At 39.0% G+C, this 27,721-nt stretch overlaps 1 protein-coding gene and 1 long non-coding RNA gene across 9 annotated transcripts in view; both read left to right on the forward strand.

Annotated features, from left to right (window-relative positions):
- The window catches only part of ARHGEF10 (Rho guanine nucleotide exchange factor 10), a 120,743-nt gene that overhangs the window by 64,207 nt on the left and 28,815 nt on the right, over positions 1-27,721 (forward strand). For all 8 annotated transcript variants that reach the window (XM_083829898.1, XM_083829902.1, XM_083829903.1 and 5 more), the window contains 7 exons: positions 12,730-12,845; positions 14,560-14,687; positions 15,214-15,314; positions 16,359-16,480; positions 19,941-20,027; positions 21,310-21,533; positions 21,942-22,099. In XM_083829898.1, the coding sequence (XP_083686024.1) occupies positions 12,730-12,845; positions 14,560-14,687; positions 15,214-15,314; positions 16,359-16,480; positions 19,941-20,027; positions 21,310-21,533; positions 21,942-22,099 (936 nt within the window). The remainder of the gene's footprint in view (positions 1-12,729; positions 12,846-14,559; positions 14,688-15,213; positions 15,315-16,358; positions 16,481-19,940; positions 20,028-21,309; positions 21,534-21,941; positions 22,100-27,721) is intronic.
- On the forward strand, positions 9,268-9,764 carry LOC310896935. Its single transcript, XR_014581930.1, has 2 exons — positions 9,268-9,390; positions 9,568-9,764. It is a non-coding gene; the product is annotated as an uncharacterized lncRNA (long non-coding RNA).

A 27,721-nucleotide genomic window follows, 5' to 3' on the forward strand; every position in this document is an offset into this window, starting at 1 on the left:
GTCCAAGACAGGTATGTGCTTATTATGGTCCTGAGGGAATGAACATCAAGTTTAAGAGCTCCTGAATGTTAATATTTGCTCTGTCTGTTTGTGGGTGAGTCTTACTGTTCTGTGCGTTGGTTTCCTCACCTATAAAATGATCTGTAGTCTGGGTGGGAGGCCTAAGCACTCAAAGTATCTCAGGCATGTAATGCATCTTGTGCAAATCTAATGGAGACCACAGTTCACTTAAAACCAACCACAGGTAAATCAGTATCTTGGATAATTGTATTATCTCATAGAAGAATGGAAAAAGTAATCCAAGGCTATTCAAGTACCAGGTATTGCTAACCTGAATTTCTGTCTTTTTTTTAAATGTTCTAAGCATCTAAAGCAAGCAATAGATTTGTTCTGCCATCTTTTTTCACCGTTACATGCTGCTTTGTCCTGAATGATCCTTAGTAGTTGAAAGGATTTATATGTTGGCTATTTCCTTGTTTTCGTGTTTATTAGATTTTTTTTTTTCTGTTGGCTTTTGATGAAGTTTACTGCAGTGTTGTATCCTAATGAATGATATTCATTCAATCAAAAAGGAAAAGCCAACTGAATTCATAGAAAGAGGGTGGCAGGTAAGTTAAATACTACTTATATTCTTGTGATGAAAAAGAGGGTGGGTGAAAGAGCAGTGAACACAGCTTGTTTTTTAATCCAGTTCTAAATATGTCTCCAAAAGTTATAAAAATATGGTCAAAGGCAAAATTTTAACTTCTCATTAAAATGTAATGTATTCCACTCTAGAAGAATGAGAAGTTGACCTTCACTTGCAAATCACCCTTCTGTAAATAGAATCACTGAAAAAATATATTTCACAGTTCTTTAAAGGGGTATATAGGAACGATAGGTAAATATACTCTCCAGAGTTTGTTTCTTAGACCCCGGCATGTATTTTTATGAGTTTGCAGTTTCTGCAGACTGTTGACAGGTGGTGAAATGTGGGTTCTGTGCTGAGATGAATTTCTGTTTGGTGCTGCAGTGACAGCGACCACCCTGAGTTGTCTGTTTACTGATGCTCAGGGCAGCTCAAGAACAAACAGCGTGAGCTGTAAAAGTTTTACACAGTGTTTTATTTAAGAAGACTGCATTGTAAAGTCTCAGAAGCAAAGAGAGAGGCCTAAACGTACTGCTATCACTGAGTGAGAAGCCTGTGCCTGTCAGCAGCATCTTAGCTTTCTGCTGCTAGTCATGTTCATTAGGAGTGATATACAGCATAGGCTATTACTTAAGCAAAGAACCATTTAATTTTAACCATATGGCTAAAAGCTGAAAGAGAAAATGAGCAAGACCCATCTGTACAATATATATCATGCAGTGATGAGTGTGGGAGATAACAGTAAAAAGAAAGAAATGATTTAGCACGTTTGAGTTTATGGCATAGTTTTAATTTTTTGTTTGTTTGTTTCACAGGTTTTCAGTTCATAGCAAAAATCAAACCTCATCTTTGCTAAATTGTGTTTTTTTTCTGCTTTCCTGATCAGTCTCGGGATAAATTTGTACTCCATTTCTGCTTGCTTATGGTCTTGATCTCTGTTGTTTTTGTTTGTTGTCAAGTGTAACACAACACTGAAGTGCAGACGTGATTCTTCTGCGTTTCCTTCTGCTTTATGCAGTCAATTCATGTAGGTCTCCGAGTGTTACCAGGGAAACAGGTAGGGGTGCTTGATGGGCTACAGTGTGTGAGCACTTGTGTTTCTGTCAGTGTCTTCTTATTCAATGGAAGAACAGTTTTTCTCAAAAACAGAAATAATGCTGCTGTAAAAGCCATTGCCAACGAAACTGACTTTTGCTGCTTTGTTTAATGAGAAATATGGAGTTAGGGGAGGAAAATAGTAGGAAGGAAATAAAGCTGCTTTGTCATCACTTTCAGGCTGAACAATTGTAATACATCATTTAATACTCAGTCTTGCTTACTCTGGACATTGCATCAACTCTAGTGTTGGTGATAAGGTTTTAAAATGATGGTAATGGCATGAATTGCTAGGTGACCTAACTTTCATCTCTGGGATGTATGTATGGACTAACAATGTAAATCTTTGTTTCAAAACTAATGAAAATAATCTGTATACTAAAGTAATGTAACATGTTCATAAATGTAAACTATTGTTAATATATGTGAACAAAAGACCAGAGATTTTAAACAAATCTCACTCCAAACGCAGCCTGTTCAGCCAAGCAAACCTAGAGACATTACATAGTTCACTGGTTAAGCAGATATGTGTTTTCAACTGGTGGATTATGCATAGATTAAATTAGGTGTTATATTTTTATCTCACCCACTTAAGAAGAGACTTTTTCCTTTGCTTTTCATATGCTTTTTAGTGGTTGTAGGGCTTTGACATTCAGCTCGCAGAAACCTTTTCCTGGCTTGGCAGAGGTCTTATTCACATCTTGACACAGAGTAGTAAAATGAGTAGAAACTGTGAGCAAACGAGTATGAAAAAGGGAGGTTGAGCTCCCTCACAATAAAATTTCCACGAGTTATAGATATTCTAGTCTGAAATTCAGTGGAAACCACTGGCAGCTTGGCTAGCGTACAGTTCCTTGCAGACCTATCTCAAGATCGTTCGTCGTTGCAGTACTATAATCATGGAAGTACATTCAGACGTGCACTTTCACTGCTTGTTCATGTCGTTGTTTATCTTCTCACATCTAGTTGTGGTAGTTTCACCCTGATGGGCAGCTGAGCTTCACCGTACTGCTCTCTCACTCTTTCTAAAACAAAGGAGGGAAGAAAATACAATGAAAATGGCTCAGGGGTTGAGACAAGGGCAGGGAGATTGCTCGACAATTACTGTCACGGACAAAACAGACTCAGCACCGGGAGATTAATGTAATTTATTGTCTATTGATAGCAGACTAGAACAGTGACAAACCAAATATCAAACCAAAACCACATTCCCCCTATCTACCCTCTTCTACCTCTTCCCTGTGAGCAGCGCAGAGGAACAGCAATGGGGGCTGCGGTCAGTCCCTAATGTTTCATCTCCTCCACTCTTTCACGGTCACTCTCTGCCCCTGCTCCACGTGGGGTCCCTCCCACGGGATGCCGTCCTTCCCGAACTGAGCCTGCGGGGGCTGCCCACAGGCAGCAGCTCTTCAGGAACTGCTCCCACACGGCTCCGTACCACGGGGTCCATCCCCCAGGAGCAAACTGCTCCAGCACGGGTCCCCCACGGGCGGCAGCTCCCCCCAGACCCCCTGCTCCTGCGTGGGCTCCTCTCCACGGGCTGCAGCTCCGGCCCGGGGCCTGCTCCTGCGGGGGCTCTCCATGGGCCGCAGCCTCCTCCAGGCCACATCCACCTGCTCCACCGGGGGCTCCTCCACGGGCTGCAGCGTGGAGATCTGCTCCATGTGGGACCCATGGGCTGCAGGGGGACAGCCTGCTCCACCAGGGGCCTCTCCACAGGCCACAGGGGAACTGCTGCTGCGTGCCTGGAGCACCTCCTGCCCTCCTTCTGCACCGACCTTGGGGGCTGCAGGGCTGCTTCTCTCATGTTTTCACACTCGTCTCTCCCAGCTGCAGTTGCACAGCAGTTTTTTTTCCCCCTTTCTTCAGTGTGCTCTCCCAGAGGCCCACCCAGCATCGCTCCCTGGCTCGGCTCTGGTCAGCAGCGGGTCCCTTTTGGAGCCGGCTGGAGCTGGCTCTGATCTGACATGGGGTGGCTGCTGGGCTCTGCTCACAGAGGCCACCCCTGCAGCACCCATGCTTCCAAAGCTCTGGCAAGTAAGCCCAATACACCAGTTCCTCTCATATCCTTTATACCCATACAGTCACACTACAGAGGCTCCATGCAGCTTCCCTCTCTTCTTATGAGGTGGAGGCTTCTAGGTTCCTTCTGCCCTCCCTTTGGACCCTGTGGGAGGAAAGGGTGAGGAAAGAGCTGTTACACCTCTTTGCTTTCATTCTACAGTCTCTTTGCTTGCAGGGTTTTCTTTCCTCATGGATACAGAGGCAGAAACTTGAGGAGCTCTGACCTGTACCTGCAGTCAGTAGGTGGCCCAGGAAGGCACTTTGCAGCTCTCTCCCGGTGTGCTGCAGAGGAACTGGGCTGTGGGCTGAATGTCATCTGTCAGTCATCCTGTTTCCCTCCCTCCTCTTCCCTACTGGCATAGCTGTTCCTGTCACTAGGAAAAATATTTATGGTGTTTTACCTCTAAAATTCCCTGCACTGTCGAGATTAGCTGAAGTTTAATGTAATCCCTAAACCATGCTCACAGTGTGTGAGCTACTTCTCACCCTCTTAAAAAGCTTTGCTTGTTGTTCTTGCATAATTTTACTCATGAATGGTATAGCACTATAAATTGCTTGCATTTAATACCTTGCACAGTGTTTGCAGTTGCAAGCTGTTGATTTTATCTGCACGTTACTCAAGCTGTGTGAATAAGCACTTTTGTGGTTGGACAGTAATTTTTGTGTGACCTAGTTCTTTGGTGTTCAGATCTGATAGATTGAGCATGTATTGAGGCAGGTCTCAACACTCATGCAGTTACCACTTAAGAGCTGACAGGGATGCAAAGCATGTTAAAAATACTTGTCAGAATGAAGACTTGGGAGATTTGTTTTCCCGTTCTGTTTTATGTGTACTGGGTGGCTTTGGGGACTTGGTTCTTTATTCAGTGAGAATAAATACGTTAAAGAATTTTAGAAACTCAGATTATCATATTCAGTAATTTACCTCTGAGAAATTACCTGTAGGTGCTTACATGATTAAAGTGCAGTTAAGATTTCTTCCTTTGCAGGGGTTAGCTTGAATAATGTCTCCTTGTGTTTATGATAATGCTCTTCATGTTGGATGATGATGATGGTCTGTCCTGACAGCACTGGTAATTAGGTTTGCTTACCCCATGTCTGACTTTAATAGTTTATGTTCTACTGATCTCAGGGTTTTATTGCTTGTCACTTAATACTATGTATATGTTTGTGCTGCTTCTTGCCTGTACTACGTTGTTAATAACGTTAATAAACCTTATTTAGGGTTGTGCTGAAAAGCTACGTTGAGTACAGCTGCTCACCCTTTCGTTGATGGCTGCCAGCTAAGCTTTTGTTTCTTGAGATCATTCCTCATTTCCTATTTGCTTCAACTTCCCAACCTAGAGACCAACACTACCCTGTAAATATTTATTTAGTTTGGATCTGAGAATTTTATGAAACCTAGGGTGAACTAGGTTTGAGCAACAGTCAGTGGCTTAGGTTTTTCAGGGGCATGCAACTGTTGAGATCATGAGTTTGATTTGGCATGAAGGAACAAATGGGATCAAGACAAAATTCTGCTTTTCTTTTATGAACTTTAAATTTATCTTTAGGCATGTTTGTCTTCAGATTCCCTCCCTGAAGCTGGGTTTTGGTTCCCAAGACTACTTTTTTGGGTATTTTACTGGAATTTCAGTTGGCTATTAAAACACTCTCGTAAAAGAAAAAACAGAAAACAAACCCAACACATATGCCTTCCTGAGGTGCCTATGGAAACAGGAACAATGTGTGTAAGCAAGTCGAAAGACACAAATAGGAGTGGTGCTGTGTGGGAGCTGTCAAGTACTCTGCTTACATAACAGCATGTGCAGGAAGCTTGTAGTTCAGCATCTAAAAATCAGATCTCATCTGCTTTGTCACCGGCCTTAACGTTTGTGAAGAATTTTCCGACAGAAGGAGCTAGAGCTAAGGAGGCACTTCCCTTGTGTGCAGCTGCTGAGCTCATTTGGCATGTTCTGTACAGGGGGCAGGTTTAGGAGCAGCAGGGCAGTTGTCTTCACCCACCTTCCAGTGAAAGCTAAGTGTTTAATGACAAAGGTTTTTGCAAAGGGAAGGGGTGTACTGTTTAGCAATGGGCATTAGTATTAATTGCTAAATGAACGACAGTATTCCCAGTATTCGTGATCTTTTTGCCAACTCTGTTGATCGGTTCTCAAACAGATGGCTTATGTCTGTAAATGTCACGTGAAAGTCTTCTTTTTCTACTTGCATCAAGAAAATTAGTTCCACTAGACCATCTTAGGGGGAATGTTTTTTTCTCTGTTTTTCTTGATCTCTTACCCAGAGCAGCTATAAAGGGTTTGCCCTGTGTATTTTGCATCCCAGTGTATCTGTAAGAGCAGGGTCCCATACCAATGTAGGGGAAGAATTTCTGAATTGCAGTAATTGGACCTTATTAATGCTTTCTGGCTTTCCTTCTTTAAATCAATTCTCAAGATTCTCAGAGAACAGGGAACTATTTTACTTCTGATGTGATTCTCTCTCCATTCTTGTCCTTCTTGAAGGTTGGCCATCAAGAACTGAGCAATGTGATGCTCTCAGCCCACTGTTCCTTTATGAGAAATCAGTGAAAAATTTTCCAGGATAGTCACAAAGTCACATTTAAAACAAAACAGTGGGACAGTTCTGATAGCACTGAAATAGTTTTAAATATATTATTGCTACATCATCATCGTTAACAAGTTCAGGCTAAACTGTCTCAGACATCTGTCCAATTTATTATGAGGTGATCAAGAACTCATCTGTTATCATGATGATTTGCTTTCCAGCCCAGTGCACAAATTTCTCAGTGTTAATGTAGACTTAAATGTTGTGGAAGAGGCCTATTTTTTACTATTTGTTCTGAGTGCATGGTTCTATACGATTACCAGTTTGTTATGCCTTCCTCAGACACAGCAACTTTTAAAGTTACCTCCCACATATATAACTTCTCCTCAGATCCCGGATGATTTTTATGCTCAAGATGAGGATTGAATCTTTTCCAAATTTCTTTCCTTCATAACACTTGACGTTTCAGTATGCTGCCTGGATACACACAGATGGCTCAGTGGGAGGAAGCAATTTGAGTGCACTCAGCCTCAAAGACCAAATCACAAATGGCAAGTCAGATTTGGGATTTATCAGCCTTTCAGCGTAGTCTGTAAATCTGGCACGTTCTTCAAGTGTACCATTAACTTTGTGTTGCCCCTCAATAAAGCTGCAACTATAGTTGGGAAAATAGCCTTTCTCTGGCTTTGTTACGTGCGTATTCATGAACTTCCATTCTGTATCCTGCATAGTCTGACTTCAGGGCTCTGCATCTATCAGTTGAAGTAATCTCTCTCAGGACCTTGAATTTCTCTGATGCATCAGTTCTCAATTCATCTCAATGTGTTTTGTGTTTTTTTTTTTTTCAAAGCACATTGTATTGATGTGTTGTGTTTTTTGAACCATATAGGGGAAAAGGTCATTACTATAATCGTACTCAAAGCAGATCTTGTCAATATCGGTTACTCTGCAGTAAAAGAGATACCCAGGAGTTGGACTCGATGATCCTTGTGGGTCCCTTCCAGCTCGGGATGTTCTGTGATTCTGTGTGTATCTGTTAACCATCTTCGGCTTAATATGACACACAGTTCAGAAATATTTTCAAGAATACTTGTAATTTTGAGACTGTACTTAATGAAGCTTTTATTTTATTTATATGCCATTTGGATTTATGTGATATTACTTTGAAAAATCCCCCTAACTAGCAATTAAACAGGAGTTTGGAATTGGAAAGGACCACCTGAGCCATTATGTCTGCTTACCCAGTCATTGATGCTTAATTTATAGGTATCTGCATCTACTCTAGGCTTTGTAACTTTTTTTTTCCCCATTTAGCAGCATAAATCTGTCATAAATTAGTAAGTCACAATTGAGAATCAGAACACAGCAAAAGCTTGTGGAAGAACGCGTACAAGTAACACATCACCACACTAAATAAATCTGTCCCTTAGTAATTCTTTGAGAGCCAGAATGGGGCGTGCTCCGTTCGGGATTAAAATACCCAATATGCTCGTGGTGCCCGTGAGAATTGAAAATTTAGAGGAACCGCATAGACGGCGATCCCCAGGGAGCGGCTGCGCTGCCGGTACCCATTAAGGCAGCTGCTGCTGTGCTGGCTGTGCGCTGGAAGAGCCACAGCTGCTGGCTCTGCTCCCGAGGCAAACAGCGTGCGGCCAGAGCTCTGCCGTGCCGTGCACAGGGGGCAGATAGGGCTTGTGGCAGGAAGGTCAGCTGCTTTGGAAAGGGAAAACCTCCAATGCTGCGAGAGTTGTGAATTCAGCTCCTGTTTCCTCTTGGTCCCAAAGCGTGGCAGAGATCCTCTAAATAAAGATGGTAAGGGATTGTTTCTCCCTCTGCCCACACCCAAGACACTTGTACGTGTGTATTTATGCACAGCCTTCCAAATCCTAATTTTGCCTGAGCCAAACTAAGCAGACTTTAACCACACCCAGGGAGTTTCCTGCAGGCTTTGTAAATGGCTTGATGTAAATGGGCTAAAATAGCTTCTGCTACAGTTACAGGAATTACTTCAGATCAGGCAAAACTGGTGAGTTTAAAGCTGTGGTCCTGAGCATAAGACCGAGATGGGAGCAGGTAGAAGTGTTTAGTATTATATTCAAATCACAGAATATCCCGAGTTGGAAGGGACCCTAAAGGATCATTGAGTCCAGCTCCTTGGACTCAATATCTATATGTGGGCTATATCTCAACTAATGATCAGTTGTTTTAATAAGGCATTCCTGCCACCCCAGTTTTACTTAGAGCAAAAATGAATTTAAATGTTAACCTCCTTTCTTCCCTCTAAAATAAGTGGCAGGTTTTTCCCTTAAATCTGTCCTGAATACCTTTCAAAATAATGCTGAGCAAGGAGCATGATTTTTTTTTGCGTGAATTCCTGGTTGTTGGCACTAAACTTGCCTGTTGCAGGGAGGCATGAATTCCTCTGGTAAGATCTTAGCAACAAAGGAGTTGATGAAAAAAATTCCTGCTAACTTGCATGTGGCCAAGATTTCACCCTTGGTCTGTAGGCGGAATGCAAAAAGCTTTGCCTCCAAAGCCATACACAGGGTTATTGGCTACAGCGCACGGCATTTTCTCCTAACTCCATTCTGCATGACACGTAGGATGTGTAGAGCTGGGAAGAACTTTCTCTAGATTCCTGCTTTTTTCCACATCGGGAAAAAAAATGTTTTGGAACTTGATAATTAGCAAGAGTGGCTTAGAAATGGGAAGGAAATGACTTTATCATTTGTAAAACTTTTCAAAGTACAAAAAAAACCACCCCCACACAACAGCGTATCATCTGCTTTGGAATGAAGCCAAGAGTTTATCTGTGCTCTCTGTGGAAAAAAGAAAGAGCAAACACCCACCCAAACCAGCCAACAATCTAACAGTCAGGGAACATGTGGAGGCTGAAGTGGGCAAACCTTTGGCTCTGACCTGAGGAAACACATCTGATGAACAGACTGCAGTTCTCCCCACCACGGTCACCACCTACTTCACGCAGGAAAAACACTCAGACAACTCTCAGCTGAATCAACTGATAGTTAATACATTGTTAGCCACCAAGGATCCAAGTAAGCTAATCCTGTTTTAAAATTCATGATGAGTAGCCCTTACAGGACCTGATGCAGAGATGAAGTTGCTGTAACTTGTAACTCAATATCTAGGCACAGATCAAGTGGTAAATTCTGAGAAGATTCTTTTCTGAAGTTTATATTGTTAATGATCTCAGTTATTTTTCCCTGTTTCAGTTTGTGCCTACTAAGGACCTTCAGGGAGAAGCGATGATAGCCACGTCTATTGATCTCTTCCTTGGCTGACCATTAAAATTTCTTCTAATGTGACCATTTGTCATGCATGAATATCAGAGGATGGAGTCAGGCTCTCTTTAATTATTGATTGGTTTGGTTTTTGGCTTTATTTTCTGTGCTAAGAACTTGGTCTTTAATGAATGAGCCTAAACTGACTTCCGTTTGGCTTTTCTAAATGGCATCATTTCATATGCCAGGTTAGTTTATTTGTGTTGACATTCTCATTGCTTCCTTTTTAATCTTGATTTATTAAAATTGTATAAAATATGCATGATGCAAACAAAATAGATGGCAAATAGTGAAGGGAATTGAAGCTTTATGCCTTACTCTTAATGCTGGAACCAGGATATCTATAAAAGCATTTGAAGCTCCAGGAAGAGGACTGGAGAGGACAGCTGTTTCCAGGTGTGGTGGATGTAGATGCTGCACAAGGGAAGTCAGTCAGTGTAAGTAGTTAAAGCTTGCTTTATGGCCTCAGTTGAAGACTATGGCACAAAGTCCTGCAGTATCTAAGAGCTGCCAGACTGCTTGCTCGCTGCCTGATTTGTTGCAGGTTAGTGTCCTGTCTCTGACCTGCTTTCGGTAATAAAACGAAATCTCAGGTAACTCTGTCTTTATGAGGCTGCAAAGAGTGATCCTGGCTTTTAAACTTTAGAAATAGCGTAGCTGAAATTCCCTCGAGTGAAAATATCCATCCTATACAAGTGAATTCTCACAAACTTTCAGCTTTTCACAGCGTGGCAGTTTTAAATTCTCTCTTGGATCAGACCCACAAGTATAAATTTTGGAAATATCTGTGGTAGGTTTTTCAGTGCAGCAGTTTGGTTTGTTTGACTGTGGGATTTATAAATGACAGGTAAGCGAATGGACTGCTGCCAGAAGCTCAGCTAACTGCCAATTACTTACAATCACTCTAAATTTTGTTTTGCAGAAGCTAACTTTTTGTTACAGAAATCTGGGACTAGAATGGTTTCATTTGTGTTCTTTACAATGACAAACATGTTACCATGGCTTCCAGCCAGATTTTACCAGACTTCTAACACTGACCAGTCCTTTTCTTTACAAGTAGCCCCACTGAAATCAAAGATTTGATGTGTCTAGGAACTAGCGATTCTGGTGCTTAATAATTTATAATTACTGTAGACATTAGTTAGTAAAAGGTTTTAAGCTAGCAGAAGAGGGATATAAGGAGAAAAGAGTTTACAATTTTCAGATATTGGTTTTCTCAAGTATTTGGATTGCAGAAAGTGAAAATACAGCTTAATGAAAGTATACAGTCTGCTATTCCAGAAAAGTATTAAGTTTTTGTTTTAAACAAATCATTTCTCAGCTGAAGGTAATCTTAAAAACTCTTCCTCTGAGGTCTACTTTGGAATTATTTCTTTTCGTTGCATACAATGAATGTAATAATATTTTCTTACAGGCTGATTTGTTTGTGAGGATAAGAAAGACTATATTGTACTTTTAATTAACATTCAGAACAGCAAAGGAGGGTGGATGAAAGTTGCATCTATTCTCTGGTTGGGTAACTAGTAGTAAATGCAGTCATTCCCCTGCTTAGTGCTCAAGGGCAATACTCCAAAATCCTTTCATTTGTTCAATTTGCCAGAACATCTGAAGGCAAGGGAATAACTTGCAATTTTCTGGGCACGCATAACATCTTCAGTTTATGTTGCGCTTTCCTGCAAGGGAGAATTCATAGGTAAAGTAACCTGTAAGGTTTTCCTTAGGCCTTGTAATTTTACCCTCCAAGAGCATCTTCGTGGTCTGCAGTCCTAGGAATAATATCCATGTAATCCTTGTGCAATGAGTGTTTGGCACTACTTTTAGGCAGAAGCTGTCTATAGACTGGGCATACGTAGCCAGAATTATATTTAAATCGTGTTCTTGCCAGCGCAGGGTTGAAATCCTTCTGCTCAGGGTAGTTTGCTGCCCATAGACTAGCTTCCAAAATTGTGGCTTGGTAAAGGAGCCATAGTTCAGATAACACACTGCATGAGCTAAATAATCTGCAGGGGGTTCCTGGGAAAAATAATCCAGCCTGATTCCTGTCATTCAGCTAACGGGAAACATGCTGCTTCTGTATGAGTCAGGGTATGGGGTTTTGGGGGAGAGGGAGAGTGTTGTTTCTGCAAGAGCTGTGTAGCCATCCTTCTAGCACGTCTGGGAGTCAAGGTGCTAGCAGGGCTTTGAAAACATTGTGCATAGAAATAGGCAGTTTATTCCACTAGTCAGAATATTTTCTGAGTCAGTGTTACTCTGTGAACGTGCATACTTTTTGATGGCTAGAGCAAAATATTGCTGCTGCTAAGACTTGGTGCTGTTTTCACATCAGCTCCTTTCTCACTTTAGCACGATTGCAGTAACGTTTCAAGTGGTTCAGTGAAATTGCAGGTTCATGCTAGAGTTGGGATGTGGGCATATGATCCTGCATTCTCTTGCTCTCAAGATAAAACAAGCTTTGAGTTTTAAACCATCATAGTGAAGGCTACAAATAATTTTTTTTGCTTCATCACATGATGAAAAGCAATGTTCGTGAGGGATGTTCAAACTAATGTGTAACAGCAAATTTGGTGGTCGGTGCTAAGCAAAAATTCAGTATTACCTAGAGGTTTGGGAGCCAGTGAAGCTTTGATATTTGTCACAATTCTCATGCATGCTTTAAAGCTACAGATGATGCTCTTCTTCCTAATAGATGAGCAAACTGAAAAAGACAACTAATGAACAATCAGCTGAACTGAAAGGAAATGGCTGTGGTAACACCTGTGTATATGCGAAGCTAGCATACAATAACATATACTACTACCTGTAATTTCCAATGACGCATTTTATAATTATCTGTCATTAAGAATACTGGAAGCACCTGGAGCAACAAAATGAAATGGCTATGATAACTAAAACAACGAAGAACCTACCTGCACGTTGATGCATTAGTTGTTTTTACAATCTAGGGAGAGCAAAGCCTATTTAGATAAGCCTAATTTTCTTAGTGTTAAGAAATAATGATATATGTTAATACTATTATCTTTGCCGTGCTTTTATCCTTTAACTGCAAATTACCTCTTTTTATTATATATAACCTTCTGTTCTTATTCATTTTAGACAAGCTGTATATGGGACCAGGGCAACTATACCATGATCTGCAGAACCTTTTGCATGACTTGAATGTAGTTGGTCAAATTAGTCAATTAATAAGCAGCCTTAAAGGAAACTATCAGGTAACAAACAAAGCTGGCTTTATTTTCCAAATAAGTTCCTGTTGTAAAGTAGCATAATTGTTTTTCCCTAGGGTCTGTGCAAGACCTTATGTAATTCTCTCTGTAAAGAAATCATGTTTAGCTCCAGTAATTCATTTGCTTTTGAATGTTTAGCGTTATAAGTAGATTACAACTGTCTTTCTAATATTGATTTACTTTATTGTTTTTAAGTGTAGGTGGGTACTACAGTTGTCTGCATTTCCTCAGTAGCTGATAAGCTTATATGGAAACAGAATTAGAATTAGGTTTTGATCTTAATAAATTGGATTCTTACAGTTAGACAGTGTAGTAGGAGGGTGGTTTTTTGGAGGAAGCTCTTGATGCTCATACAAGCTTATAATCCTAGCTTTCAGGGTGGAATTGTGTTTTTAAAACTGAGTGCAAATCACAAAAATATTAATGGATTTTCAGAGGAATTTTGAAAGCAATTTGCTTTGATTTTTGTTCACATCCCTTTCATTTAGCTTTTATTCTGGCAAGCAGATACAGCATGTTAACACTGAATTTCAGAATGTGTTCTCCATTCTCCACATTCTTAAGACTTAATAAATAAAAATTGCTTTCTTCTTTGCCTTCTGTTTTATATGTTTTATGTATGCTTAAACACATTTTAAAACTCCTACCTGCCACTGTAGGCTGTAAATAAATGTATGTGAGTAGGTATATGAAAACTGAGTTTCTTGGGGTATCTTACCTTCAGAATCGAGGGCATTAAATAAAACACAAAACTTTGTGAAAATGTGTACTGTGAAGGAAGTTTTTGGAAGCAGTACATTTGGACAAAATTTCACCAGGATTTGGAGGTGAATTTCAGCTACATTATTGGAAGTATGTATATCACAGATACTATAGGAATTTCACGTGCTAAAATATACGAAACCTCTCCACCTATGCTGCCAGTCAGACCCAACTACCTTTTAAAAACTAAAAATGGGATCAATGTTTCCAGGTTGACACACGTAAAATAATTAGGACAGTTTAGATGAGGTCAGCTTCTTTATTTTTAAAAGATACTTGAATTTTCGTAAAATTCTGACTATTGGCATTTCATGTGCTCTTGTGTATAAATAGCTCGTTACTATTGATGCTTTCAGTGTCACTCAGATCTGCTTGCCCTCTGTGACTGAACACTGAGGTTGCAGAGGGTGGTTGTTTCAGCATCCTACCCAAGCAGATTGCAACTACACAGAGAGCTTTCATGATGGCTGTGTAAAAATACTTTTGCTTCAAAGATTTGAAAAAAAAAAAAAAAACAAAACAAATATTGGAAGTATGATTTATAGAGGTTTTCTTGAGAACAGAAGTTTCTTTAGAAACATTTGAAAATTTGTGGGTTCTTTGTAACTATTCATTGAAATGAAGTAAAAGGGTTGTGCGTGCAATAGATGTAAATTCACATTTCTTAATCTGACAAATGCTTGGGAACATAATTTATGTATCATCAAACTCTGAACAGTGTGAGAGTAAATCATCAGGTAAAATATGTTATCCCTTTCACAGATATTTTTACAGATATTTTTGAAATGTGTTTACAAATCTGGCTAAATTATCTGTGATTAAAATGAGACCCAGGTGCCAGGAACTGTTTGCTGATATGTGGAGATTACCTTAGTTAGCTTATTGGAAATAGGTCAGTAAGTGGCTGTTGAACCTTACCATTTTTTTATTCTTTCAGAACTTAAACCAATCAGTAGCCCATGACTGGACCTCAGGTTTACAAAAACTGATCTTGAAAAAAGAAGATGAAATCAGAGCGGCGGATCGCTGTAGAATTCAGCTGCAGCTTCCAGGAAAACAGGACAAGTCAGTAGTAACCTTATTTGCAAAACTTTCTAAGTGGGCAGAGATGTACCAGGGAGGATTTGGCAGTCTTTAGGTCTTCCTGTTCCTCTCTCTGTATGGTTAGCCTCTCACTTCTGCTGTCATGCCACAGTGTTGGCAATTTGCATGTTGCAGGACAGCACTGTACTTTTTCTCTTATTCCTCAACCTTATGCTCTTGATGCAAGATGAACTTAGGAGTTACGGCAATGACAGTTAACAGGGAATAGACCGTGTTATTTCGATTCACCAAGGAGGATTGTTCTTTTCATACCATTTCATGTGAAGGGTGGGAACAGGGGCATATGGCATATCATGGCCTGCATAGTCTCTGTTTCTATCAGAGCTGTGTCTTTGTCTAAGTATTAGAAAATAATGGAATTTCTTTTTGCTCAACATTTCTAGCCTTGACTGTATCTCATAGTGCATTTAGAATGGCCTGTTTTTGTGTGGTTTTTTGTTAGTTTTTAATTTTTTATTATTCATTTATTTATTTATTTGTCTTGCAGGTCTGGGCGGCCTACTTTCTTTACAGCTGTATTCAATACATTTACCCCTGCCATCAAACAATCATGGATCAACAATTTACAAATGGCTAAACTAGCCCTTGGTAATTCTTAGTTACTTACATTTCCTGACAAGATAGTTCTCAATGTACGGTGCAATTTTTTTCTTAGATTTTTTGGGGCAAAATTCTATCTGCAGATGTTAAAATTTTAATAAAGTAGATAGTAGAGATTTTGTATCATTACAGATTAATGATGATCTAGGCATCAGGGATCCATTAGGACACATTAGGATCTGGATGTCATTGTCAAAGAATATAATTTCTACAGTATTTTAATGAAATCTATGATAAACATTTCTAATTGGTATATCTACATCAAAACAAAACATACTACAAGACAGACAGTTGAGAAATTTACTTCATTGTAAATTTATTTTTTCAGATCTTACAAACTTTTCAACCATATGCCTTTCAGTTCAAATTCCTGTGTTTTAGCTCAAAAATGATTTTAGCTAGGAAATGGCAGTAAAGCTGTTGGGTTCGTGTTTAGCATTCTGAGCGTGAAATAACATTTATGCAATTTTAATAAAACATTTCTCTAGTTGGATACATGAAGCAAGTTTTTATTTTGAGGCCAGGGTCAGTTTTTAGTATAAACTTTTACTCTTCACTAAAGAAATTATCACTAACAAGTGTGATCTAAGTGGGAGCAATAAAGAATGTGCTGTCCTGTGTGGTTAATAGTTTCCTGTGTTTCCACAGGGCGCTTAAGTTTCAAAAGTTACCTGGGATGTTGAATGTCTAAGTTGAGAAACATCAAGGATATGCAAAATAGAAAGCAACTTTTGCCAGCATTTCCTCAAAATATGGTACTTCCATGATGTTTCACTGAGGGCAGACAAAATAATCAAAACAGGAAGGGAAAGTGGACACCTCCATAATTGCAGAATGTGGATCCTTGTAATTATGATGAATATTAGATGGTAGTAATGTAACTTTATACCAATAAAAGTATATATGTCATGAGAAGAGTCTGGTCATTATTAACCAATTCTAGGAGAATTATTTTTTAGTTCTGTAGAGAGGTGTAAGCGATTATTCAGTAAAAGTATTGTGTATTTTTGTTGTTTTTTCTTTCCATTACAGCGGAGGATAACCTGCTAGGTTGGTTCTGTGTAGAAGATGATGGGAATCAAATCAAAAAGGAGAAACATCCTCTCCTTGTTAGACACATGCCAGTGATGATGGCTAAGCAACAGGAATTTAAGGTGAACAGAACTGATATGCAAAATTACAATTGCCTTTCTTCAGTGATATTTCTTCTAAGGAATACTATATTGTAAATATATATATTAGTTCCCTTAATTTACAAAGTTATTCTTGGATGTAAGACCAATAGCAATATAAGGTCCAAGAGGGTCACAGGAATGAACAATACCTGCAGTATTCGAGACTTCAGAGAACATAGTATTTAGTTTTATATGATACGAAATTTATTTTCAGCTCATCACTCAATGAAAGCAAAATTGGTAGGAGTTTTGAACTTATCTTGAGGTTTCCAAATGTTTATTTGAAGCTCCAAAGTAAACCTCAGCTTGCAATCAGGGCAGCAAACTGGTCTCCATGTTAGCTGTCCTGTACTGGTGTAACTATGCTGACTCCTGCTCAAATTTCTAATCTGAATTAATGCACAGAGTATAAATTTTAAAATATTTTTTAAAATTATGTGTTATGGGGTCTTATATAAAAAGTAGTCCTGTTCTGAAAGGTGATGCAGAAATTGTCTTGATGGCACATTTTCTAAAGTAATCTGCTTGAAGTCATATTGACCACTGACTTTAATGATGAAAATAAATACAACATGTCAAAGCTAGTAGATGAAAGGGTGCTGGATACTCTTTTTTCCTGTGCATCAGCAGGATTTCTATTGAGTATCAGTTAGTTAGGCTTGTACAAAGACACCAATGGAGATAAAATAATGTATGTGTGGCCAGAATGACAGTGTTAACGTTATAACATGAGTACTGCTTGAAGCCTGAATAAGTCTGTAGATTCTTGTTGCTTGGACAGTCTAAACAGGAAAGAAGTTTATCTGACAGCTTCACTTCGAGCATGAGTATGCAGGGCTGGATGTTAAGGGGCAAATTGCTACCTGGACATGCATTCGAAATGTATAGCAATTCTAAATGGAGTCATGCCTATTATCCTGTTTTATCAGAGCAGAGCTGCACTTTACAGCAACCAGTCTGCTGAAAGTCTCCAGTCTCCTGTACAGCTGCAGTCATTCATATCTCACTAAAACCTAAGATTTATCTGTATTGAATACTTTCTAATGTCACCATAGGTAAATAACCAAAAGAATTGATTTTTTTTTTAAGGAAAGGTAAAATACTTACGTTTCCTTACTGCTAGGCATTTGCAAGTTCTGTAGGTCCATGCCAACTATCTTGAAGGCCCAGGTTCAATCCCTGTAATCAAGTTACAAGAGGATCTGTTTGTTTTGGAAGGAGGGAAAGGTTAGTTGCCCATACAGCTGTGTAATGGTCTTTGCTATGGTCACCTCAGCAGAAGACAGCGCATGGCAGAGTTTGCCTGAGCTTCAGGTCAGCTCTACCAGTTTTACAGCTCCTAAAGAGAACATACAAGCCCAGCTGTTAATATTGATGCTCTTAAGGCCTTGATATTACTGGATGAAATCATCTAAGTATTACTTACGCTTCAGCTGCAGTTTGGATGTAGGCCTACAGGTGAGGTAGGAAGAGCCCTTTGCTTGGCTGACCCTGCTCTTAGCATGCCCAGGCTGTAGTACAGGGAGTCTGCAACTTCCATCAGAGCAAATTTACACCCCACACCATCATTCTCTAAAGGGCTTCAGTCAAGCTGGAGAGCTAAACTGCCAGTATTTGACTGAAAAACATCATCGGTTTTGAGTAAGACACGAAGTGACATAGAGAGGTAACAAACAGCCCAAGAAATACCCAAGCAGCAGAATTCTTATTTCTTTAGTGATGTAATTAGCTGTCACAGTTACGGAAAATCAAATCACCATTGTGAGTAGATAGTTTCAGTGTTTTTTAAATGAGACATGCTTAAGACTGGCATAGATACTTCTTTGCTTCTTTTTCTGATCTTTCTGTCTTATCCGTGTAGTATATTGCTTTGGTGAATACATACCATTATTTTTACTACTGCTAGTCACTTGGTGATGCCTGCTGACTTCACGGAGAATTATGAAATTGTGAAACACTTTTGAAAATTAAATAAAGTGGGAATTTAGAACTCTAACTTATGCCCACTCTTGTTTCCTTATTTTTTTTCTAAATTATTCATTGTACTGAGCTGATGATGCAAGGTTCTGTTGAAGTGTATAAGTTAATACTAACCAAATAGTCTGCAGAACCATGAGCAATATAATCATAGTGTCATTGGTGTCTGAGACAATAACGTTAGCGTGAATTGTAGAGGATCTTGTCTAGAAACATAATATCACACCTCATCAGGAACCTTTTACTCTGTATGCTATTATGAATTGCTTGAATATATTTTAAAGTGTTTACATAAACTTTGTGCAGCTCTTCCATGGATATTAGGGAAATCAGGGAAAATAGAAATCCATGACTGCTCATAAAAATGCCTTTTTCAGAGGCTATGTATTGGTGCTTGAATGATTTTCTGAGGTGGGACAGACTTGCATAGATCTTGAGTCTGGTGTAGCTTTCAGGTTTTTTTCATTTTCTTTTTAAATGGCCTGAATGATAAAATCATGAGTGTGGTTATTACTTCACTGACAGTGATATGATGACATGCAGTTGGGAGTGAGTGAGAGTATTTTGGAGCATAGCATTATCATTCAAAATAAGTAGAACACCTGGAGAAATAATCTGAAAAAACAGAAATAATGAGGATGATAGTTACTAGGACAGGCACGTGTTAGGTATGCTCAGGTAGAAATAAGCAGCTTCACAAGTTGATATTGAGGAAGTGGTTGAGTAGAAAGTCTGTAAAAGTAATTTTTAATAAACCAACAATGCAAAAATTGGTTAAGAATGTAATATTGTTACAAAGAGAAAATAACCAATGGGTTCACACAGAGTTCGTAAAAGGTACTCATTATGTAGTGTTACTAATGGTTCATCTAGAACAGTGTGTTCAGTTCTAGAAAGTTTTGCACTTTCAAATATTCAGAGGTGATGGGGAGATGCCAGTTCTAAAACAGGAATCATAATCAAGAATTTTATAAACTAATTATAAAATAAAAACAAGATTTGTATAAATAGTTAATGATTTAAGCGGAAATGTTCATTTAGCATAAAGAAGAAACTCAGGAGGTTCATAACATATAGCAGCCTTATTTATAAAAGAACACTGCTGAGGTGAAGGAAATATGTAGTGGCTAACATGGGAAGTAAAGGCTAGCAATTACATAAAGGGTGTTTTTGGGTTGGGTGTTTGAAAAAAAACAAAAGTCATGAGGCATTTGAGCACATCAGGTATATAATTTGTAGTCTTAATCTTTAATATCTGTAAAAGTAGATAAAGAATGTGCTAGGATTGATGCACATGCAGTTGACCCTGCCCACTGGAAGCTGGTTGAGCTAGACTGACTTCTTGCCTTCTCTTCTGTCATTGTGATATCCTTAAATGCTTTAGTTAATTACAGACTAAATTAACTAGAATCAAGCATATCTTTTTTTAATGTGTTAACTGTTCTTTTTTCTTTGTTTGAAGATTGAATGTGCTGCTTATAATCCTGAACCGTACCTCTCTGGAGAAACTGAGTCAGATTCCTGTTCTATGGAACATGGTTTTCTTTGGGTAAGCTTAGCCTTACAAAGGGGTTTGTCTCCTCTTTCTTGAATTGTTTTTTGTGACTCTTAGTAGCATATGGATCTGAAATTATTATTATTGTTACCATCATGTTATGATGGAATTCTGAAAAGGATAAATAGTAATTTTGTCCACATGATCTCATTGTACTCTGCAGGGTTTCATTTATGTGTATGTGATTTGTTAGTGTGGCACAGAATGAATTCCAAAGCGCTGAGCACAGTTAGACATGAGTTATGTGCTAATTTCTAATGAGGGCTACTTAAACCCATATGAGCTCACACTGTCCTTTTGTCTGTTTCCATATTTTAAAAATGTTTTAGCCATAAATAATCTGTTTAAGTTTGTACATAGGAAATAGTTTTATTCTGACTTATTATTGCAACCCCAAATATGCTGATATTCCAGCAGACAAAGTGACATAGCCAAAACTTTTTTTTTTAATGATTTCAGTAGATTTTCTTCTTACTACAATACTAAAATTTTAAGGGGCAATATTCTGGAACCTTTCAGAGTTAAAAGTTTTTGTTGGCAGTCATTTTCAGGATGACTTGTGTATTTTCTTTTTGTCTTTGTAAACAGTCATCACAAATACCTGCCAATAAAGCCTTTCTACTAGTGCATAATGTTCTTTCTTCCCGTTTGCCATGTTTTTTTCATTTCATATAAACGTAAAAAGTATGTTATAAATTAAACATACTATGTAAATGTGTATTGCTGCCCAGGCAGATAATTTATTTTTCCACGCTTCCCAGATCCCTAAAATATACCAATTTGTGGATATATTGATATTTAGAAGTTTAAGAGCCTGTATCAGCAAGTTTACAAAAGGGATGATGTTAGTAATCCCCCTTTCTGTTGCGGTAGAGCATTTATTTGTAGACCTGTTACTGTACAAAGGACAAGCCCCAGCTATATTATTGATGTCAAGTGTATTTGAGATAACTAAGAACACTGGTTATTAAAATAATATATTGCACAGGTACTTTCTGTAATTGCATTACTTTCAGTATGTACATATGCATATGAGTTAAACATCCCAGATCATAATATTTGTCTTCAAAGAAATAAGTGTTTTTGTAAGTATATGAGGGAATTCCGTGTTCTTATGTGATCTTTAAAAACATATTATGTTTGTGCTGAATTATTTTCTTGTTCAACTAGAGATGCACTGTTTAACTTTCCAGTATTCCTTCTTGTTAATGATGGTCTTGCTGGAGACAGTTATCAGAGTTTGTCTTTTATTTTATTTTTTTCTCCCCTGATTCAGATTGGCAGTTGTACTAATCAGATGGGCCAGATTGCAATAGTCTCATTTCAGAGCTCCGGCCCTAAGGTTATTGAGTGCTTCAATGTGGAATCACGGATTCTTTGCATGGTCTACATACCAGAGGAAGAGAAACTAAAAGAACGCAATACGTCTCTAGATTCTGAAAATGTTCCTGCAAAAGCTTCTAGTGTGCCTACTATTTGCCTTGGCATGGAAGAAGGAAGGTGATTCTCATTTTTAGTATACTATATATGATTAGCTTTACTACTCTGTAGCAAAAAGGTGTGAGATACTTTCTAGAACGTTTTCTTTTTAAAAATGTATTCATGAATACCCAATGACCTCAACTTATCATTTCCACCTAAATCAAGACAAAATACACTCCACATGATTTTGAAATATACTTTGTACTATATAAAATGAAAATAATACCTATATTTGATGAAAGAGGCTTAATTCATTGTACATCATGTCTGAACAATATAAATATTTTTGTAATGTTGTAACCTAATTTTTAGGTATTGTAAATTTTTCCCCTAGCATTTTGTTATATACTCTTTGGTGCCTATCATATTAAGAACTAAATAAAATACAATTTTGCAGTTTTATTTTTTTCTTGTTTCTCTTTGTAGCATTTCTGTTTACAAAAGTTGCCAAGGTTCAAAGAAAATTCGACTTCAACACTTCTTCACTCCTGAAAAATCAACTGTTATGAGTTTAACATATATGTTGCAATACTTGTTTGCTGGCTTGGTAAATGGAAACATTGCAATCTACACAAAAGCAGAAGGTAACGTAGTGATATGATTTGATAACATCCTGAGGAACTTGCATGTCAGTATATTTTGGCACAAGCAGTTTTCCACTACTATATTGTTTCTCTCTGTAGAACTGCTGAAGTAAGGTTACTGCAGTTATAGGGAAAAAATACTTATGAAAAAATATTTCACACTTTCATTTCTTATTTTGAAGAATACTACATGATTTGATACTGTTCTTTTTATTTGGTACCATAAAATACATATGAAAACTGATCAGTGCTCCAGCTTAAAACCATAGGTATTGAGTGTCATGACTCACTATATTTGATAACACTTTTTGCTGTATTTTACATAGCACTATGCTAATTCCACTCTACTTCTCAATATCTGTGTTCATGAAAGACAATTTCCTAATGGTAGAGATTTCTGTATATCTCATTTGAAATGATGAGTCAGTTTTTATTTTTCAGATGAAGTGTTTCCTGTTTGTGCATTTCATGTATTTCCCAGTAGGACTCATTTTTCATCGCCGTTATGGCCATTTGTGCTCTGTCTAGCTAAATATTTGTTCAAAATAATCTGAGTGTAGGAGAATCCCAGGTACCACTTCTGAACTAGAACTGGCTTCTTCAGAGCTGGCTTGGGTGCAAGTCTGTGCACTTTGAGGATTTCTTGTGAACTTTCCTGCAGTACCGCATACACGTACAGTTAGTTCAGCTCAAAAGCAGTGGAGAGCAGCGACACCTGAGTTTTTAAATAGCTCTAAGTGAGATATTAGCACAGACACACCTAACCTTGCAAAGTGCAGAGCTGGCACTACTACCTAATACACCTTGTTAACTTGAGGTGCATAAGTGTTGTTGCTGTGCTTCTCTAATAAGACAGGTGCTGTGAACAGTACAGCTGCGTTTGTGTGGCACTACACCTCAACTACTGAATCCTGCCAGCCTCTAGCTGGAGAGCCAACTTCACTATCTTAAATCTGTGGAACAAGTAATATGCTACCTGTCTTGTCCAGTGTTAGATAATACGAAGAGTTTGGGAAATACCTTTTCCAGCAAGAAAGAATCTCAAAGAAGTGTTGGGAAAGAGATTTTCTTTCACCAACTGCCATCTTCAACTCAGTGGGTTTCCTCATTCCTTCTTGAGCTGTCTTCTCTTATCTGAAGCCAGACGTTACGTTTCAGAGCCTTTAGGTTTTTTTTCCCCACTGAATAGCAAATTTCTCCTTGTTTCGGAGGCAGAGGATTCTTGATCCTAGTCTCGCAACATCGTTTTTTGATGTGTCAGTTTCTGTATGTGCCTGTGTGGGGTAGAAAGTGCAACTGCCATCTTCTCTGAAAGGGATGGGTGTGCTGCAATTGCTGTCGCTTAACTTCTTCTGAAAAAGACCATTGAAAAACAAGAGTGGCATCTTTAGCAGTATAAGTAAGAAAGGGTGCATGGGTTGCATATCTACAGAGCAAGATAAAAATGGGGCAGAGCTGTTAATCAGACAGAATTATGAGCTGGAGGATTGACCAGGATCATAGTGACCCCATCGTCTAAGACACTAGTTTTATTTAGCTGAGTGTTCAAGGAGCTTGTCACATTCTGTTTCGGGATAGCTGAAGCTCAGATGCAAAATGTGCATTTGTTTTTAAAATTTTTTTCCCGATTCATCCTGTAGTGCCTTCCTTTGCAGTTTGGTCTATGTTTGTTATTTCAGTTCTCCGTGCCTCATGAAAGTAGTGCAAATCAGCTGCCCCTGCATTAGCATTCGGATTCCTTATAGCTCACTGCTGCTGTCATGTGATCCTTCAGCCCTGAAGGGGTGTTTTTATGAGCACTGACCTATTTTACCAAACAAAGGAATCTGAGCAGTGAAATAGAAGGGACAGAGAATGCAGCCTAATAAGAGCTTTGTGTAATTTGTCAGTGTCGCCTTCTCTTCTACAGAGGCGGTTACCTTCCAACCATATAGGAACCAGCTTTTTTTTTTTTGGTCTGGTAGCATAAAGGAGACTAAAGCAAAAATTAAAAGTGAAAGTGAAATATAACCAACTGCATTATAAGACATCCTGATTTGAAGCCTGTGTTCAGATAAAGACAAATGCTTGGGGATGCACAGGTAAGATAGTTGTACAGCCTATTGTGGTACTTCATGAGTAAAAGGGAGTAAGTAATCTTCCAGGGTGAAAAATCCATCTGCCTGTTTCTATTAGAATTATAATCCTTGTTTCTTCCGTTATAGATAGTGTTTTGTGGATCAGTTCAGTCACTGAAGCTCAATGCCTGCACATATGTAGTCAGAGATCCGTGACTTCTGTCATTTGGTATTCATTACCCAAAGAAGTCTAATTGCTCCTGTTGTTTTCAGATGGGTTAATACCTAAAAGCATCCAGCTTCTTGTAGAAATAGCAAGTACTCTATTCCGACTTTCTTCTCAAGAGAACTTTGTCCAGTTGACAGCATCTGCAATGCTCTCTGGCTACAGAGAAGTCTTCTCATGGAGAAATTTAAAACGGGAACTAAAAAGCACGTATAGTGAACTGAAGAACACATGGCATGGTAATGGGAGAGTTGGAGGTTCACAGTGTAACTTCCTCCTTCATGGAGGGCGCTCATGTTTACGCAGACACCTCTGTGTTGGTGGGTTTTCACTCATGGGTTAAAAAGTATTTGAACCTGAATGTATTTGAAAATAAATTAAAAGCAATGAGGCAGTAATATCTTAAAATCTACTCAGTTCCAAAATGTGAGCTAGCATGGTGATCTGTGAAAATGTCACAGAAGGTCTAGGAGGCAGGTGAACTAGTGTATTAATCCTAGAAATAGGAGTCTTAATAACTATCTCTAGGCATGCTTTATTTTTTTTTGTGGGTGAGAAAGCTAGTTTGAGAAACCATAAAACAGCTAGTGCATTAAATGTTTATATGGGAATGGTAGTGATGTGGATTGTAGTGTTTATCTGACACTTTGCATGTTGAGAACTTGTTTACAGTGCTAGGAAGTTTGAACAGTTATCGTTCTGAAATATTGTATATTCAGTGTTTGCCTCAGGCCAAATTATTAGGAATATTTCCAGGCAAAACACTTTCAGATGAGGTTAAGGAAAAAGTACGTTGCATTGTCTGTGTAAGAAATGTAACAAAAACGTCTTTGTGCTGACTGCAGACAGACCAGCAGATGTGTTTTCTGAGTGACGTAATAGCAAAAAAGGTCAGCATATGTTTGACTTCCATTCAAAAAGTATCTTAGGAAAAGGAAATCACAATCTTTATAAAATGTAGGTGTATTGTCCCTGGTGTACTGTAGCCAGTTCCAGGTACTTCCTTTCTTCAGGACACTGATGCACATTTCCTTCCCATGAAGACTTATAATAGATAGAAACAGGAAAAAGGAATAAAATCTCAGTATGACTGTGGCGAAGACTAGAACAATTAATATATTAGTAATTTCAGAAAGAGTTTGGTTCAGATGAGAGAACGGATACACTAAAAAGACTTACTTGCTGCTTTGATTACAGTGCCTAACTTCTGAGCATGCAATTGCAGTCTGTAGCCTCTCCCTTCCATGTGCAGTACCTGCAGCCAGCCCTTGCACGCTCAACCCGAAAATGAAGTTCACAGCACTCTGCATGCTCAGGGGTCCTTCTGCTCTGCTCAGTGCTGGTGAGGCCACACCTGGAGTACTGTGTCTGGTTCTGGGCTCCCCAGTACAAGAGAGACATGAACTTACTGGAGAGAGTCCAGCAGAGGGCCATGAAGATGATAAAGGGATTGGAGCCTCTCTGCTATGAGGAGAGGCCGAGAGAGCTGGGACTCTTCAACCTGGAGAACAGAAGGTTCAGGGGGGATCTAATCAATTTACATAAATACCTGAAGGGAGGGTGCAAAGAGGATGGAGCCAGTGGTGCCCAGGATTAGGACAAGAGGCAGCGGACACAACTGAATATCTGAACATCAGGAAACACTTTGCTGTGTGGGTGACGGAGCACTGGCACAGGCTGCCCAGAGAGGCTGTGGAGTCTCCTCCTTGGAGATCTTCAAAAGCCACCTGGACATGGGCCTGGGCACCCTGCTCTGGGTGGCCCTGTTTGAGCAGGGGTTGGACCGGATGCTTCCAGTGGTCCCTGCCAACCTCAGCCATTCTGTGATTCTTTGAGTAATATCCAAGCAAGCCAATGAAGAATTGAAGCAAGGCATTTCTTAATGTCATCCTCCTTCCAGGTGCTGCGGAGCTAGAGAAGTGCCAATCTCCACTTGTGATTCACAGTGGAGAGCTTGCATCTATAATTAGTTTTTTAAGCTGGGGATGAATCATTCCTCTTCTTTTTAAACGGGATAGGAGAAAGAGGACATATAGTCTTTCGTATTGTATCCTAATGCCAAAGGCACTAAGCTCTCAAGTGGAGAGATCTCTGTTTTATCCAATGATGATTTAATACATGAACTGTATTAAATTGTATTTGCTCTGTTGCCCTCTCACCTTTTTTGAAAAGTGGCTCAGTTTTAACACAAAGAAGACACTGGGTCTGCTGCCATTTGCATTTTGAGTGGCGTTCACCCAGGTGGCTAGAGGTCTCTTCTGGAATCCAGAAGATGCTGACTTGAATCTTCTTTTGCCGTAGCAAGAACTGACCCACAGATCTATAAGTGGAAGCCTCATATATTTTAATGAAAGCAGTGTTTGCCAGTGGTGTTTTTTTCAGAGCCTGTGTAGATGTATGCTGCTAGGTTCTGGCCCTGAGGTTTAAGGAATAAAGGAAAGCTCAGCTTTGAGGATTGCAATTGAATGTTAATGTGCTGTGTAAACAAAAACTGAGGCAATTCTGGCCGTGCACGGGGCAGAGTTTTACATTCTTTAGAAAGACTTCACTAGGAAAAATGTTGGCAGCTCTGAAGTTAGTCACGAGTTTGATGACTTCCCTGTCTGAAGAGGCCTCAGGACACTGATTAGTTATTTTCAGAGGATTAATATCAAAGAAAAGGAACAAAATTAAAAGGAAATATAAGAGTAGGGGGAAACAGGTCAAAAAGTTAAGGGAGAGCAGGTCATTTCATTAGCAAAGTGGATATCTTGCCAAGTTGATCAAGGTATATGTAGTTTGACAAATGAAGAAAGGGGGAATATGTGGAATGTAAAGGGTTGATATCAAACTTCAGAGCTTGGGTCTGAAGCACAAGGATCTAAGAACAGTTGCAGTGTGTCTGAAGAGTGTGGTTCTGGTATATGATCAACATTTGAGGTAGAAAGTGATGAGAGGTATTGCTATGAAAAGTAATGAATGGTACCAAGCTGTTAGGGAAAAGCAGTGATACAGAAAAAGAAATAAATACTGTTATCTTGACTGTGTTATCACTGTTAGCAATATTTCCAAATACTTGCTACCAGAAATGTGTTGACATTGCTATCAGTCTTATTTGGATATCTCATGCTGGGGCTTCCAGTGCCTCCTCTGTCTGTAATTTTAGGTAGGGCTCTATAAGCTATATAGCATGAAGAATTTTTGCATATATATGAAAAATCAACTATATGCATGTGCAGCACAGGACATTCCTATTTACACCTTGTTTAGAAGAGCAGACCTGAGTCCTCAGCTTATTTCCATGTGATAAGAAATGTGCTAATTTTTTTAGTTCTGTAGCTACTATCTTACTCCTCAACT

Source organism: Anser anser (assembly GCF_964211835.1).
Source record: "Anser anser genome assembly, chromosome: 3".
In the NCBI taxonomy this organism is placed as follows: Eukaryota; Metazoa; Chordata; class Aves; order Anseriformes; family Anatidae; genus Anser; species Anser anser.